General features: G+C 42.5%; 3 protein-coding genes across 6 annotated transcripts in view; 1 reads left to right on the top strand and 2 right to left on the bottom strand.

The window, feature by feature from the left end:
- angptl1a (angiopoietin-like 1a) overlaps positions 1-6130 on the top strand; it is a 9626-nt gene extending 3496 nt beyond the window's left edge. The window contains exons 2-6 of one of the 2 annotated variants that reach the window (XM_017040760.2): positions 2582-2839; positions 2936-3553; positions 3723-3916; positions 4813-5083; positions 5164-6130. In XM_017040760.2, the coding sequence (XP_016896249.1) occupies positions 2650-2839; positions 2936-3553; positions 3723-3916; positions 4813-5083; positions 5164-5351 (1461 nt within the window). In that variant the 5' untranslated portion in view covers positions 2582-2649 and the 3' untranslated portion in view covers positions 5352-6130. Of the gene's footprint in view, positions 1-2578; positions 2840-2935; positions 3554-3722; positions 3917-4812; positions 5084-5163 lie in introns of both variants that reach the window. The other variant, XM_008307229.2, reaches the window with a different exon arrangement.
- LOC103399996 (methyl-CpG-binding domain protein 3-like) overlaps positions 1-16195 on the bottom strand; it is an 844757-nt gene that overhangs the window by 120992 nt on the left and 707570 nt on the right. The window lies entirely within an intron of this gene.
- ralgps2 (Ral GEF with PH domain and SH3 binding motif 2) overlaps positions 1-16195 on the bottom strand; it is a 49668-nt gene that overhangs the window by 14328 nt on the left and 19145 nt on the right. For all 3 annotated transcript variants that reach the window (XM_025066354.1, XM_008307230.2, XM_008307231.3), the window contains exons 6-9: positions 12334-12417; positions 8811-8900; positions 8586-8678; positions 7664-7790 (exon numbers count right to left, since the gene is read on the bottom strand). In XM_025066354.1, coding sequence (XP_024922122.1) covers positions 7664-7790; positions 8586-8678; positions 8811-8900; positions 12334-12417 — 394 coding nt within the window. The remainder of the gene's footprint in view (positions 1-7663; positions 7791-8585; positions 8679-8810; positions 8901-12333; positions 12418-16195) is intronic.

Here is a 16195-nt window from a genome sequence, read left to right as displayed (position 1 = left end):
GCCCTTATGATCAAGTTGCCAATTCCCACGTTTAAAGAGCAACTTCGTATTAAGGACAACTTAGAAATCTCGCAAAAATGACAAGAACTAAAAGTGATAAACACACAGAACGTTTTTTTTTTTGGGGAAGACATTTGAAGACGTTTGAAAGCCTGAATGTTTTGAGTTTATTTAACATATATTTGACCCTGCTGTGCAAGCAGGCCAACTAATGAATCTTCTGTTGCCAAAATACAAAGTGTTCAGAATAAGGGGCCCCAGTTTGAGTCCTTTACTCCACACGTGTTCAGTGGCCATACACTGTCACAGGACCTGAGGCGGTGAAGAACACACTGAATCTTAATCTTGAACTCGAGAATTTTAAGAGCGTTCTTTTACGTAGATCGAGCGCATAGAGCAATTAGATGTCTGCATATTCAGGTTGCAGACATTGCAAGTTTGAAGCAGAACAATCCTTCAACAATAGCGGTGATGTGAGGAATAAAATGGTAAAAATAAAAAACACACACAGCACAAAAGCCTGGAGCCTCGTGATGACGAGTAGAAATGCACAACAACCCTCTGACTTCCAGAGCTCTTAAGGTGGTATACTGCAGTTCAGTTTGTGTAGAAAATAAAGAAGCTGACGACGCCATAAACTCTCTACTTTCACGACACTCTGGTGACCTAGCCTCGCTCTCTTGGATGTCTTTGATATGTTGTCTTCTATGAAGCGGAGGTGGCCTCCCTTACTCAGAACCACCACCCGGGGGAAATCCAGTCCACAACACAGGAAAAAGGGAGTAATGATGAAAGAGAGGAAGAGGGAAGATGACAGGAATGAGGTGGGAAACCAAAGGGGGCCGATGCTGATGGACGAGCTGTAATGTTGTCTGTCCTCCAGTCCCCCTCAGACAGTGGCTCCAGGATTTTGCTGCAGCATTTTGTGATTGGAAAATGTATGACTTTTGCAGGGCATTTCCTAAAATGTTGTGCTAAAAGAGGTGATAATTGTAACTAGTGTAAAAGCAGACAAATCTAATAGATATTAAATTGTAAAAACAATATCAATTATTTTACCAATCGTCAGCAAATTACAATAATGTATAAACTCAAAATGCAGAAAATCTTTTATAGTTTTTCACATCATTTTGTGATAAATAAAGTGCTTAAAATAATGTATATATATATATTATATAAAATAAACTTAAACCTAGTTTTTGTATACTGCTTATATGGATTTAATATATTTAAGTTAACTTTTTCCATACATTAAATTATGCATTTTCAAACATTTTAAATCTCCTTTTAGCTGAATAACAATCCATATTAATATGACTTTTTATTATGATCTCTCTCATACACAGATTCTCTGTGTCAAGTCATTATATTCTCAGTTAGTGATAACCATATCGCACCATCTGTAAACGGCTGCTTTCGGCTTCTGGACAATGTGATGTGGTGCAGCACGGTCACTTCTAGGAAGCCCACAGGAAGAGCCAGTAACAGTCTTAGGGAGAAGACAAACTTGGGAACCGATACTCCCGATGCTACTGTGAAAGCTATTAGCAGCTAAGGTCAATCAGTATCCAGGTACCTGGTTAGTCTGTCAGACACATCACGCTGCTGGAAAAACATGCAACCGTGAGCGCACACGGTATTTAGCAGTTAATCATACAGAAAGACACACAGGACCTAAAAGAACGCTTTAGATCTCCTCAGGACTAGCTGTAAATTCTGTCAGTTCTCCATAACTTTCCAAGGCAACGGAATTGTCAGAATTCGTGAAGGAACGGATCGGCTAAGCGGCCAACCCGGGGAAGACTGATGGAGTAGATCTGGAGGACAAGACAGTCATGGCAGTCATACAGGTGTAGTCCAGACAGACTGTCAAAGAAATGGTATTTATGTCTCCGGGTGGAAGCGGGTCAAAGATGAACTCTGCACATGAAGCGCCCCCTAACTGTTAAACACTGATGGACTAATGCAGAGCACTGAGCATTTAAATAAGGTTTTGATAAAGTATAGAAATGCCCATCCATCCACCACCCAAATCACACTGCACCGTACCAACCCCCCTGAACCTTCCTGCAGGTGGTGAGTCCACTGGAAGGTACCAACCGCCCTGACCGGGATTTGAACTTGCCCAGGAGGTGAACCCTGGGGTTCCACACCAATGACAGAGACATTGCCTCTGGGCCAAAGTGTGTATAGAAATATAAAAAATATAAGTATAGAAATGTATAAATAAAAAACCTTCCTAAACCTTCTTCAACATCATTTTATAAAAATCTGCCAGCTACTGAATAACAAGCTCTAAATTAGGGAAAAATACACACATTTTTGGCTGGTTAAAAGTGCATTTCTTTCTTCAGTATTTCCACACCAACAACATCAGCGTGGAACAATGATCTAACACCACTTCAACTACTCGAACTGGGGATGGTTTCTGAACAATCGTTGATTGTAAACAAGGATGACTTTACCCTGAAAACCATGGCTCAGACCAATATATATACATACACAGCCCTTTGTTAGCCTCTGCAGACAAAGGAGTAGCTGTTATTTAGCTATTAACCAATAATGTTGTCCGTTCCAGCAGGACTACCTGAAGGGACGTGACGGGAGCACAAGCAGCTGGCCATCTACTCATTTACCCAGCCAGCAGCAATGCAGGGGCTGATGTGGAGCCTGTACATTGTGTTTTGCCTCTCCCTCTGGGAGGAAAGTTACTGCAGGAGTTCCAGGGACGCCCGGAGGACCAAAGAGCTTTTTCAGCACAGGAGTAAAAGAGCTGCCCAGGATACTGACGCAAAGAAGTGTTCCTACACTTTTCTGGTTCCCGAGCAGAGGATAACAGGTTGGTTTTAAAACAGCTGGTTTTAGTTTCCATTAATTTATTTGGACATTTGTTTTTCCTAGTATAATCTGTAATCATTCGACCATACATCAACAGGTCCAATCTGTGCCAGCACCACCGGCCCAGAACCGGACAAGGACAGAGTGACCCGAATGGATATTTCTGGGGTCCGAGAAGTGCTGAACAAACAGCGCCGTGAGATTGAAACGCTGCAGCTGGTGGTGGACGTGGATGGTAACCTGGTGAATGAGATGAAGCTGCTGCGGAAAGAGAGCAGGAACATGAACTCCAGGGTCACCCAACTGTATATGCAGCTGCTGCATGAGATCATCCGAAAAAGAGACAACTCGCTGGAGCTGGCGCAGCTGGAGAACCGTGTCCTCAACGTGACCTCGGAGATGATGCGTTTGGCTTCTCGGTACAAGGAGCTGGAGTCTCGGTTTGCCCTGATGGCCTCGGTGGTGAACAACCAATCTCTTCTGATTTCGGAATTGGAAGACCAGTGTCTACGGACACTGGGGCGCAGTGAGTTGCCCGTGGTGCCTCCCTTGGTGCAGGTGGTGCCGCAAAATATACCAGTAAACAATCGTTTCACCAATGAGATCCAGAGGGACAGCAAGAGGTCGTTCGGCCGGGGATCGAGAATGAACTCTCCTACAACGAGCCCTTTTGGAGTAAACCCTCCTCCACCACAGGGAACACTTACCTCAGAAGGTACGCAGCTAAAAAACAACAAATACTGTCCAAATTACCTGCAAATTCAATCCTGAAATTATACACATTGAATGTCTAGCTAGCAAGTTGTCCCCCATGTACCGAATCTTCCTCGCAACAACTGCATCATTTATAATGACAATCCCACATCCGATCTCTGTGACCACAGGTCCCTTCAGGGACTGTTTCCAAGTGCACCAGGCGGGCCACACCACTAGTGGGATGTACCTCCTCAAGACTGACAGCAGCGATCGGCTGGTCCAGGCCTGGTGTGAGCACGGCCTCGACAACGGAGGGTGGACGGTGTTACAGAGGAGGAGAGATGGCTCTGTCAACTTCTTTCGGAACTGGGAGAACTACAAGGTATCCATCTGTCCATCTGTCCTTCTGTCACCTGGCCTATTATGGGATGGCTACACTGTCGTCATGTTTGAATCTTGGGTTAGATGTACCGTGGTAATGAAAAAACTGAGAAAAAAATTAGGAGAAAGGAGAGATTAAATGTGTTTTTTTAAACTCTAGGGAGGCTAAAGGAGATCCTTTAAAAATATTTTTTCGGTAAATTTGACTCTTATTAAAAAATATTACTGTCTATATTCACCTTGAGACAAAGCAGACAAAGTTTTGGAAGAGAAACGTGTTTTGAAACCAGTTTTGCTCACTGACGATGAAATCACAAAAGAAGGAGCCTACCGATAAACACACGCAATCAGTGAAGAAAAAACTCCAAAAAAACCACACACACAGTTTGGCTCTTGGCTGCCCTGAGTTTTGGTTTCATCCCTCTTCTCTCCAAGTCTCTAAAATTAAAAAATATCCAGGAGCTAAACCAAGCCAGCAGTGGAGAACAGGATACACCGAACACACAACTTTTTTCCTCTTCGCCTTCACTTTTCGTATTCCTTTTCAACTCCGGGGCCACTCGCTCTGCATTTAAAACCAACTCGCATCAAGCTGCAAACCACAATTTACAACTGTGACACATTATTGTCTGAAATAGGAAGCAGATTAAACTTCCTTTCAGTGGGTTGCGGAGCAGCCACACTTCTCTAAAGCCAACACTCGAAGGACTTGTTAACTTGTTTTAATTTGCCATTGGTGGACTATAATTTAATTGAGCATAGAATAACACCACCTCTTCTGTCAACAGCCGTCTCACTGCAGTAAAGACGAGTTCATATTACTATATTGTTTTTGTTGCCTGACCCAAATCCCGTTAATATTTTAGCTGCATTTCATACCTGCTCGTCCTCTTACAGAGAGGGTTTGGGAACATAGATGGCGAACACTGGCTCGGACTGGATAACATCTACAGCCTGGGAAAACAGGGCGACTACAAGTTGATGATCGAGCTGGAGGACTGGACGGGGAAGAAGGTGTACGCAGAATACAGCAGCTTCCGCCTGGAGTCCGAAAGCGACGGCTACAGGCTGAGGCTCGGTACCTACCAGGGCAACGCTGGGGACTCCTTCAGCAGCCACAACGGCAAACAGTTCACCACACTCGATCGAGACAAGGACGTCTTTTCTGGTAAGCTGTAACTGTATTTTTTTTTTTTTCTGACAAAACCTTTGTCCAATGTTTTCCAATGTCGTTTCCCTCTTCCTTAGGCAACTGTGCTCACTTCCACAAGGGCGGCTGGTGGTATAACGCCTGTGGGCAGACCAACCTGAACGGCGTATGGTACAGTGGAGGAGTTTACCGCAGCAAGTTTCAAGACGGAATTTTTTGGGCAGACTACGGAGGAGGCTTCTACTCCCTCAAGTCGGTGTGCCTCATGATCCGACCAATAGAGTGAAACCTCACGAGGCGCCGCCATCTCCGTCGCTATCTTTTATTTACCCTTACGAAGACTCTGTGAAAGCACAACACGGAAACCCTGCCGATGTGCATTTTAAAAGAGGAAGATTTAATAGCTGGAAGTCGACGACTCTCGACAAGACTGGGGAAAAAAACAACAAAAAAACGACCGACGCCTGTTCTCTTCACTTCGCTTTCACTGAATGTTTCATTGAACTCTCCGAAACCACGATGTATTCATATCTACACTGTTTGCCTACTCACTGATAGTGTAATGTACATTTTTCTATTTACTCAATAGAACAAAAACGCACCAAAGCAGCGAGACAGTTCGATGTGCCGGGGTTCAATATAGTTCTCAAACTCTTGGACCCTCCTGAACCTGTTGGCTTGTATTGAAAACCCATACATAAATCCATCTTATCCAAAAGAGCTGTTTAGGTCGCAGACAGCTGAGCTGGCTCCAGTATGTAAATATCTTGGCTTTGTATGATTAAATTAATTTAAGAGGTGTGATTCTACTCAGGCCAAATGTTCACAACTGACAGTCTTTGTTATTTATCATCGTATTTATGTTAAGTAACACACAGCCACGGCCTTTTTTATATATATGTAGTACTTAACAATAGAATTATGTTTTAGTTCCATTGTGTGTCTGTGCAGGAGCGGGTACGTAAGTGGAAATCAAAACACACACGGATCAATAAACATGTTCAGGTGAACGGATAAAGAACGCGAGACGCTGAAAGTCAATAAATAATTCATGTCTCTTTTAAACAACCGTCTCCGCTCTTGTGTACAGGAAGGTCGTGGCAACCGTAAACCTGACATGAACTGTGAAATAAATACGACCTGGTTAATGCGTATTCTCCACAACCCAATTGTACAGCACAAGTAAAAAAAGGTTTCCACACTGAAATCTTCACTGAAAAATCAAAATACTTTAGGGAAATGTCTTGTTTCAAAGACGCCACGAAAACCCAACGAATGACAGAGGAGATAAGGATGGAGGGTAAATGAACAATAGTGCTCTCAAAAGAACAGGAACAGGCTCATGATTATACTTTATACACTCCACACTGAGGATTTATGGTACTTCATCCTTTAGGGAAGGAAAATGAACAGCTTGTCAAATAGCTGAAATCGCTCCCCCAACCATCTTTTTCACATCAGTTTGGGAACTGTGTCAAATCCTCTCTGGCTTCGCCGTACTACTATTTCAACAATCGAGTCACACCCAGTTCGCGCTCCGCCGAGCCAGCTGGGTTTTCGACTTCATCTTCCTTGCCGTCTTTTGCTAAACAAACAGGAGCTCGCTTGTATCGTGGGTTTTTTTTTTGGGTTCTTACTTTTTAAAAAAAAGGTTAATTATATACACAGATCTTTTTCTACTCACGCCACGTGGCGAGGTTTGACGAGGTGAAAGGCTATGAGTCCAGGCAATGTTTTAAAGTGTGTGTGTGTGTGTGTGTGTTCTGTCACAGTGCAGCCATACGTTTCTGTGGGCTCTTTGTCCCCCGCTTGATTAACTGGAGAACAGAAACGAGTTCATCGAAGAGTTTAAAGACGCTGCCCTGCGGTGAGCACAGACAGGTGGGTCACTGTGTCAGCGAAGCTGCATTAACAGAGGTCAGAGGTCAGCCGTGGTACCACGCATGCACACATAACAGCACAACTGTATCATTGTGCCGGAGTCCGAAACAAACATACGGCTCTCCCTTCACACTTTTTAATAACCGCAGATAAACATCACCCAAGAGGAAAACTAATCCATGGCTTTTTTAAAAAAATATATTTTTCACTCTTTTACTAAGGTTAAAGAGATCCTTATTGAAGCAGAAAGGCTTTTATTCTTGTGACCACTCTTTCTTTGTCTCCCTCTCCCTTTGGAGAATCCACTGGATTTATGGCAGAGGTGAATGTCTGAGAACAAGAGTGGTGATTTCCATCCCCTGTGCCAATTTGGCTAAAAACAGCTTTGAGGACAGCCAGCTGGTCACACATCACTCATCCACACCCATTACAAGCAGAGGCCGTAAAAAAAAAAAAAAAAATTTCAATCGGACAACTCGCGCTCACATATAGAACACGGGAAATAATCGACTTCCCATACATCACAGCAAGGCTAACCAAAGAAGAACCACATACAGCCCGAGTCAGAAAATCTGTGCCGTTACACAGCATTAGTGCTGCATGTTTTTTCAAGGTCCGTCATTAAGTCCAGACTTCCATGTGTATAACCAACAGTAAAAAGAATCACTTAATAATCTATTAAAATATTGAAATTGTTCACTCAGTGACTTCACCTACCTAGGTAGGGTATGCAGGAGACCATGCTCTGGCTGCTTATGAAGTCTCTCAGACGTTTATAGTTGTCTTCTTTTGACATTAGGTAGTCGAGGCGATCGAAGGTTGCCTTGTCCTTCCGACTGAGTAACTGTGAAGACAACGAAAATAATATGTAAGGTAGAGAATCGATAGTGTGAGGCTTGGTAAGAACTGGAAAAAAAGTGAATGTAAAAAATATATATTAAATAAAATAATTAAAAAAATAAAATTATATTTTACTGACAATTTCCTAACTCGGTGCGACGAATGTTTAGTTGGAGATGACGCCGATGTACTCGCAGGAATTGAAGAAAGATGCGTGTGGTGGAAGATTATCTTATGGTTCCGCCTGTTTACTACAGATTTCAAATGTACATTTCTGGAAATGATCGTGCGACGACATCAGAGCTCATACGATCGTACAGTGACAAAAGGGGTAAATAATCTGTGGTGAAAAACAAGTAACAAACCACCACTGAAAAAGAAATCAACGTCACCGCAGTCTGGGATCTAGTTGGACTCATTGCAGCGACAGTTGGAAACCGTTCCCCCCCCCTTTCTTGTCAGCGGGATTAGTTGCAGACAGTGTAAAGGAATGTGTTTTTGTGCAACTGATAATCACTGCACAGAAACACGCAAATACACCATGTTGGGAAATTGAAATGTTAGCACGGTATCTGACATTTTTATGGGATCAGACACAAAGGGGACGGATGTTTCGGTAACATAATTAAACAGGTTTCACGGTTTCATACACTCTTAGGTTTTGCTTAATTTTCTTTATTTTTTAGGACATATATTAATGTATTTCTTTTTATAAGATGCTAGAATGCTTTCAAATGGATTTGTAAAGCATTCTAGCAGTCGACCAATCTTGCTTGGAAAACACAGTAAACACACTCACCGCCCATGTTTTGGTGAGCCTGAAGATGGGGGCACTTTGTAAGGCTGACACCACGGCCATCACCGCGTGGAGGTTGTTCATGTCACACAGTTTCTGCAAGTGCGGAGGATGTATGTTTTATGTTTTAAAAAAGAAGCATAAAGTTGCACGAGTACACCACATCTGCATCAGAACGTGTGTGTGTGTGTGTGTGTGCGTGTGTGTGTGTGTGTGTGCTTGCCGTACCTTGGCTGTACGGATGTAGAGACTCAGCACTTCTGCTCTGATCTTCAGCGTCTGTGCGTGGAGGATCTCTCTTACCACCCAAAAACTCGTCTGCAAAAAAAAACAAAAAAAAAAACAAGCCAAGGAAGAGACATGATGTAAATGTCTGGATACAAAGGAAACTCATGAAACAGAACGGGGTCAACAGACAACTGCAACATGTCTGTGGTCAGTGGAACGGCATGTGATTAAAATCACCGATGAAAAAAAAATTAGACCTCTGGTAGAAGAAGAGGAATTTTGCAGCAAAATGTTTCCAAATGATTATACAACACGCACAAAAAAGTATTTTTCACAATTTATCGACTGAGAAAAGAGGAGGATTAGAGTGTGTGTACGTGTGTGTTCAGTGTACTCGTCCAGACAAGGAGCGAGGTTGGAAACTTGACTCTCTAGGGAGAGTTGCTGGTTAGCCAGCGTTTTGATTACATACAGACACAGACACACACACACCGACACACACATACTGTGTGTCAGTGCATCAATCAGATTTTAAGCTTTGGGAGAGAGGGAGTGGAAAGAGGAAAAGGGAGGTAAATAAGAAAAGATTGAAGGTAACGGGAGGAGGAGTTAGTGTCAACGCCACAAGGCCTGGAGCCAACTGCTAGCTGTCTGCACATTATGTTCTCAAAGTTTCCCACAAAAGCACAGATTACGACTGTCGCATCACGGTTTGAGTGAATACAGAATCGACCGAAATGACCGATAGGACGACCGGCCCCATTCTCAGGGCATCAGAAGATGCTTTCAGGGATGCGTGGAAGTTCAGAGACGTTTGGCGGATTCTCAAGAGGCAATGACCAGGAATGTGGGGAAACCTTCTGATAAAGTAGAAAAAATATGATACAATATGATATGCTAGCTTTGGAACTTCTTAGGTATATGGACTCTTGTTCTGAAAACAATGACGAGCTACAAAGCCGTGACCATGCAGGGGCCGAGAGGCCGAGACAAGCACCCACTCTCACACCCACGCAGATACAGATGCACTGGGGGAAAGGTTCATCGCTCTACCACGGATGTGTGATGTTTTGCGACTGACCCAGAGGACGGTGCTGCAGACTACGGTCCAGAGACTAACTCTCCGGCTCCCTCACATGAACACAAACAGCCTGGCTGAGAGGTCTGATGATCAATGAGCGCAATTAATGCAACTTTTTTTTCTCTCTGTTGACTGACCCACTGATGACTAACAGCTGGGTGCTTTTAAAAAACAGATGAGAAGCGGAGGCTTAGTCATTTGCTCCTCTTCAGTCTCTTTAAAAAAAAACAAAAAAAGAACATACACATGAAACACACATATCAAAGTGATTTCAATCAAGGTTGGGAGTATCCTGCCAGAACAAAGAGTCAGAAGGGCATAATATTTCATATGGAGAAAATAGAGGGAAGACACACAATGGGTCAAACCTGATTTCACAAAGTTTTCAAGCATGAAACTTTTTTCCCCCTAAATAGCTCACTGTAACTTTAAATACACACAATATATAAATATATATAGACAGAAGTCCTTTATTTGTCCCACAATGGACAAATTCACAAGGCTAAACATATATATATAAAATATGTACATATATGTTATCTATTTGTATATATATATAAATATATTTGTATGTACATACTGTATGTCTGTGTATATATATATAGATAAATATATATATATACACATATACATATATACACATATATATACATATAAATGTATGTATATATGTGTGTATATGCATATATACACACAAAAAGATATACATATATGTATATGGATTAATCATGATTAATAATTGATTAATTAATAACTGTCTTTTGCTTTACATGCTGGAACAGAGAGACAAACATAGCGTTATGTGTTGCACACCTGATTTTATGTGTGACTATTCGAAAAGATAATGTAAATAAATGTAATATTAACCATTTTCTAAACGATTGTGAATATCAGTGGCTTAACATCTGAGCGTAAACTATTTCCTCCCTGACGTGTTTGAAGGGCTGAAGAACTGCACCGGGGCTTCTCCACGGGGTCTGCTTCTGCGTCTGTCTCAAAGCTTGGATAACTATGAGCTCACCCGTGACAACCTATACTTAAAACAATGTAAACACAAGGCGGTTGTGCGCTACGTTGAAAGGAGTGGATCTGGAGACGGCAGACAAAAGAGGCCCATCTGTTATAACGCCAAACGACGAGGCCTCGAGAAATGAGTTAAGTCCCCGGTGTTCAAGTGATTATTAATGAACGGCAGGATTTCGATCCAACAACAACTTCGAGGTACGTGCGGTCAACCCAACGGCTTGAGAAGTGGAAGGAGCTCCGGTCAAAGACGAGGTCAAGCGTTGGCCGACGCGCTTGCAGTTGAACTTGCAGTGTGTTTCCTGATTGGAAATTGGCTGTTAACTGTTGGAAAGTGACCCAAAAACACACATCCCTAATGACCAGGAGAAATCACGTTTCGCATCGCTATGCACTTACACGTTACCGGGGAATTAGAATGACACGCAGACGCACAGAAAACATTCAAATGATGACATACAGACTACGTATAACTGTTAGAAGGACCCATCATCACAAATTGTGGCAATTACGATCAATCCCAGAAACGGGTTAAGTATTTAATTATTACCCCGGTGCTTACTGTCATTCTAACTCAGTGTTAAACACATGTGCAGTGTGCCCTGGTGATATAATTGTTGCGTAATAGCTTTCTAAACGGTTCCCTTCACGATCTCGGCCAAACAGACTGTCAAGAATTTTTCTGCTCAACTAGAGTCCGTAACCATCGAGAGTAAGTGAATGAAAAGAAAATATGGCCTCAGCATGCGCTCTGCTGCTGAGCGACTCCTTTCTCTAACCAAGTTAAGTTTTCCTCGTCCAAAAAGGGCTCACTTCTCCTGAATTTCCTCGGGATCTTGTACAGATGCAGAAATTTCCACAGAAACACATTCTCATTCGATTATGTCATATTTACACTGGAAGGCAACAGTGGGGTTTAAAAAAAGAAAAGAAAAAAAAACTGGTAAAACACTGGAAAAAGATAAAAGGACAAGGCTTCCCCTGCACATCAGTACCCACAACTTCCTGTTGATAACATCGTTGGGCACCAGTGGGCATGTCGCATTTGCTCTGGCGGACATTAGGAAATGCAACGCACAGAGACCAAATCCAGTAAAAACAACTAAATCTGGCTTTCTCAGTGCATGTTTGACTTGAGCTAGTTGATGAGGTGTAAGAACGGAGGGGAAATTAATGAGGTGACTAGTTTTTTTTTTTTTTGCCAGGACGAGCAGATTGAAAACGACAATCTCCAGTGGGGGGAGCTAGGGCGATGACTTGCTACCTTGAGAATGAGAAAAGCAGTTGTAGTTTCTCCGTTCTCCTGGACGTCCAGTCATCATAAATCTTTCAGGATTTTTTTTTTTTTGTTCTCTGTCAACTCTGCTCGTGAATGCGAAGTGAGAAAGCGATGATGTGCAGACTGTACAAGTGCCTCACCTGGTTGAACCTGCGTGTGAAGGCTACCACATTTGGAGCGGAGCTGTGTTTCTCCTTCTTGTTCCAGCCGCAGCTTGACAGCTCCTAGAAATCATCACAAAAAAAACACAAAGAAAAAAAACAGCTATTAAACACAAATTGTAGACGCACACGGCACCATTTTTTAAATAATAGTGTGTCCTGCTGCAATTTGCAACACACAATAAGAGAGGATATTAAACAGTGTCAGAAAAACACACAAAGGACTCGAAGGGCGTGATAGATAAATACCATGAAGTCATACAACTGCAGTACAAGCAGGATTGTAGCACTACGTAACCTCAATACATATTTGTATTACTGCAATCCACAGACAAAAAGTATTAGAGTTAATGTTATTTATATAATAATAATATATAATTATAATACATAATATTAAGCTCAAACTCCAATGTTCACTGATTTATGCTCAATGAAAAGAGACCAATGCGATCAATTATCATTTGGTACATTTTTATATCGGAACTTCTAGATCATACGTGTCAAACTCAAGGCCCGGGGGCCAAATGCGGCCCGCCAAGCCATTTTGCGTGGCCCGCGGGAGCTTAAAAAGCATTTCATAAAGTCCATGCAGCAGAGTTTATCAACCTATGAAATTAAACACAGCAATGAACAATATTTGTAGCTTGAATAAATAATAATCAATTGCAGATACATGTTTTAGTCTGTTATGGAGGAGCTACATCTATACCAGACTCTAGTCTGAATGACTTTTATTTTAAAATATTGCAAGATTATTGTCAAATAAAGAAAGTAAATAAAATTTTTTTTGAATGAAGTTAATTCGAATTTTTAATTTTTTCACTGTGTCCCACTGCGGGCTGGTACCAAAGGACCTATGGACTGGTACTGATCCACGAACCGGGGGTTGGGGACCCCTGATCTATAGTGTTCCATTTACAACCGGCCCTTCAACAGGAACTGTATTGCTGATGTGGCCGTTTGACACCCCTGGGCTAGATACTAGAAGCAGCAGGGCCAAAGGTCATTTCTGTTTACCCAATTATAGTGATCCAACAGGCTCTGGAGGTTGCACAGAAGAGCCCATGCATGGTTTTATCAGACCAAACACAGGTTTGTTTTGGACACCGTTCTTTAGTGTTGAGGTAAAAACCGACAAAGAATTTAATAAAAAATATTGTACAAGATCTCTTGCTCGTCTCTGCCAGTCTGGCTGCCTGACGTTGGAAGCCCAAACCTCTCAGTCACCAATAAATCTCATCAGAGGCGGCCAACGAGGTAAAACACGGAATATCAAACACAGATGTTACAAACAGACCCACAGGCGCGGGCGAAGCGATGCGTTTGAGGTCATTTTGCCATAGTCGGAGTGTGGAAAGAGGATGAAGAGAACATGTTAAGGTCGTAAAAATAAGTGTATAAGATCCGACCGCATCTTCCCATAGAGCCTCAGTAGAACCTCCACAGTGTTTGAACACGATGTCCCCGTCATGGGATGTTTTTACAACCACGTGTGGGAGATTCCAGCTCATTTTACCGAGAAGAAAACACGGTTATTTGAAGTTTTTCCTTTTTTAAATAAGCACTGCTTTCCCCGTCTGCCCGTTATTATTTTCTCCGACTAAACAGCTCTGGTAACTTTGGAGTAATTCATAAACAAAAACCTTCCATATTCACTGAAAGACACACTGGTTGTGTTTGACCACCTGACCACCCAGGTAGGTGGTTCACCCCAGGAGAGTCGCAGAGATGACGCCGCGTCTGCTTCAATCAGAAATACCACAACATTTCAACAACCGTCCCTTCTGAGTCAACACAGACAGGACCTCTGTCTGCTCAACTAAACACCGACCCACAGTTGGTTATGTCATTTTCACTGGTCTGAATAGTCTGAGAGTCCCTGTGTGTGTCACGTCCTGCGCAACGCTCACATACTTTACTGCCGCTCCTGATCGTCTCATACGATACCACAGATCCGTCTATTCTTTAGTGGAATTCTGTTAACACATAAATTGGATGTGAGGCTCTATCACATTAGGTGCACATGATGAAAGCATCGTTACTCCTTTGAAGGAGGCTAGCCCTAATTAAACCTCAGCAATACGGTGTGGTTGGGATCAAAAGAGCTGCGTGAGTCCTTCAGAAACAAGATCCTAGCAGCGTACGAGTCCAGCCAGGGATACAGAGAGATCTCAAAAGATTTGATAGATCAGTCTTTCCACTGTCTGGGAACTAAGTCTAGTAATGGGGTTCCAAAACAATATACCACATGGCTGTGTCTGGCTGTCCAAGCATGTTCAACACGAGAGCACACCACAGGGTGGTTAAAAAAAAAAGGAACAAGATGGTACAAGTCTCCAGAAGAGAGCAACGATCAAGATAAACAACAAAGCCAGAGGTGCCGCGGGCGTCAACTGAAACAGGCTGTACATGCAAGTACTTCAAACATTACATGAAAACTTTCCCGACACAGATGGCTACAAAGGGCTATAAATGCAGTTATTTCAGCCAAAGTGGGTAACGCTAATCGAAGGAAGCGTTTCCTAACTTTTTAATCTTTAAAGTCATATACCAGAATTATTAAAATTCAAAATAAACCATATGTCTGACAATGGTAGTCATTTCTTCACACAGCTCTACCTGTCCAACAAACAGCTTCATTTTTGGATACACGAAATAAGAGATGGATTGGAAATCCCCCGAAAACCCCCGGAGAGGAAACCCGGATAAATGTGGTGGACATAAAATGCACTTTTGTCCGAGTCGCACGTCTATTACAACAGACCCAGCAGAGCCGTACGCACAGCAAGAAACGGCCCCCACCACTTAGCTGTGCACACCACAGGGATGATTACTTTTCCAGGAGCTTTTTTACTGCGTGCTCTGAAGGAAATACAGTACGTGCTTTTTGACATTCGGTAAAACACCAGACCGGACGTGATTCTGAGGTGTTTCTCAGGTATTTAAGATGAATCCTATATCGCCTTCTATTATTTAATCTGTTTGTTTTTAAATGGTTTACACTGCAAAAATCAAATGCCAACATGAGAGAAAAAAAAGGACCAGACAGGAACCCTCCTACAGAGATGGGCCAGAGAACATGACGTGTTCCTAACCACGAATAAACATCCTCGGCTCACGTGCCGTTTTCTAACCGGCCCGAGAATTTCTAGGTCCTGGAAGGACAGGAAGTTCCAAAGTTCTTAGCAGAGTGTAAAATCAAACTTGATGGCTGTTCCCTGAGAGCTGGAGAAAAAAAAAAAAAACCTACCAGTCCGGGCCCCCAAATTACTTTCTTGGCTGTTGTCCTGGATGTCTGTAAAAGATAAATACGACCCTCCTCGCTCTTTATGTCCTTTTACATTACTGAGATTGCCCCTTTTTTTTCTTCCTTCAGTCTCTTTTTCACAGATCAGCAGCTGTAAACCATCGTCGACATGATTATGAAATTACAAATGACCGAGTTCAAAAGGAGGAAAAACAATGTCCTGTCATTAATAACCAATGCACTTTTTTTAACCTCGATGATTTTTAGACGTTCTAACCGGTTGCCAGTACAAATCCTGAAGAAACAATGCATCATAAATTAAGAGTAAAGAAAAGACTTCATCCCTTTTCTTTTCTTTGTTTTATGATCCATCGAGTCACTCGGACAGCAACGCACATCAGAGGTCGTCACGGAGTCAAACAATATCACGTACGTGGCTGACCAAAATCTGTTATGTCAATGAGGTAAACAGCGATCTGCTGCCGACAACGGTCAATCAGGTGATTGAGATAAACAACGTCCGTGTAGCATGACGGCGTCTTCCGCAGGATTAAAACCATGTGTTCAGATTCTACATTTGTCTGCAGTCTGACG

Source organism: Cynoglossus semilaevis, chromosome 2 (genome assembly GCF_000523025.1).
Source record: "Cynoglossus semilaevis isolate Cse_v1.0 chromosome 2, Cse_v1.0, whole genome shotgun sequence".
Lineage (NCBI taxonomy): Eukaryota > Metazoa > Chordata > Actinopteri > Pleuronectiformes > Cynoglossidae > Cynoglossus > Cynoglossus semilaevis.
Note: the sequence above shows the minus strand (reverse complement) of the source record. Positions and strands in the feature narration are given on the sequence as shown.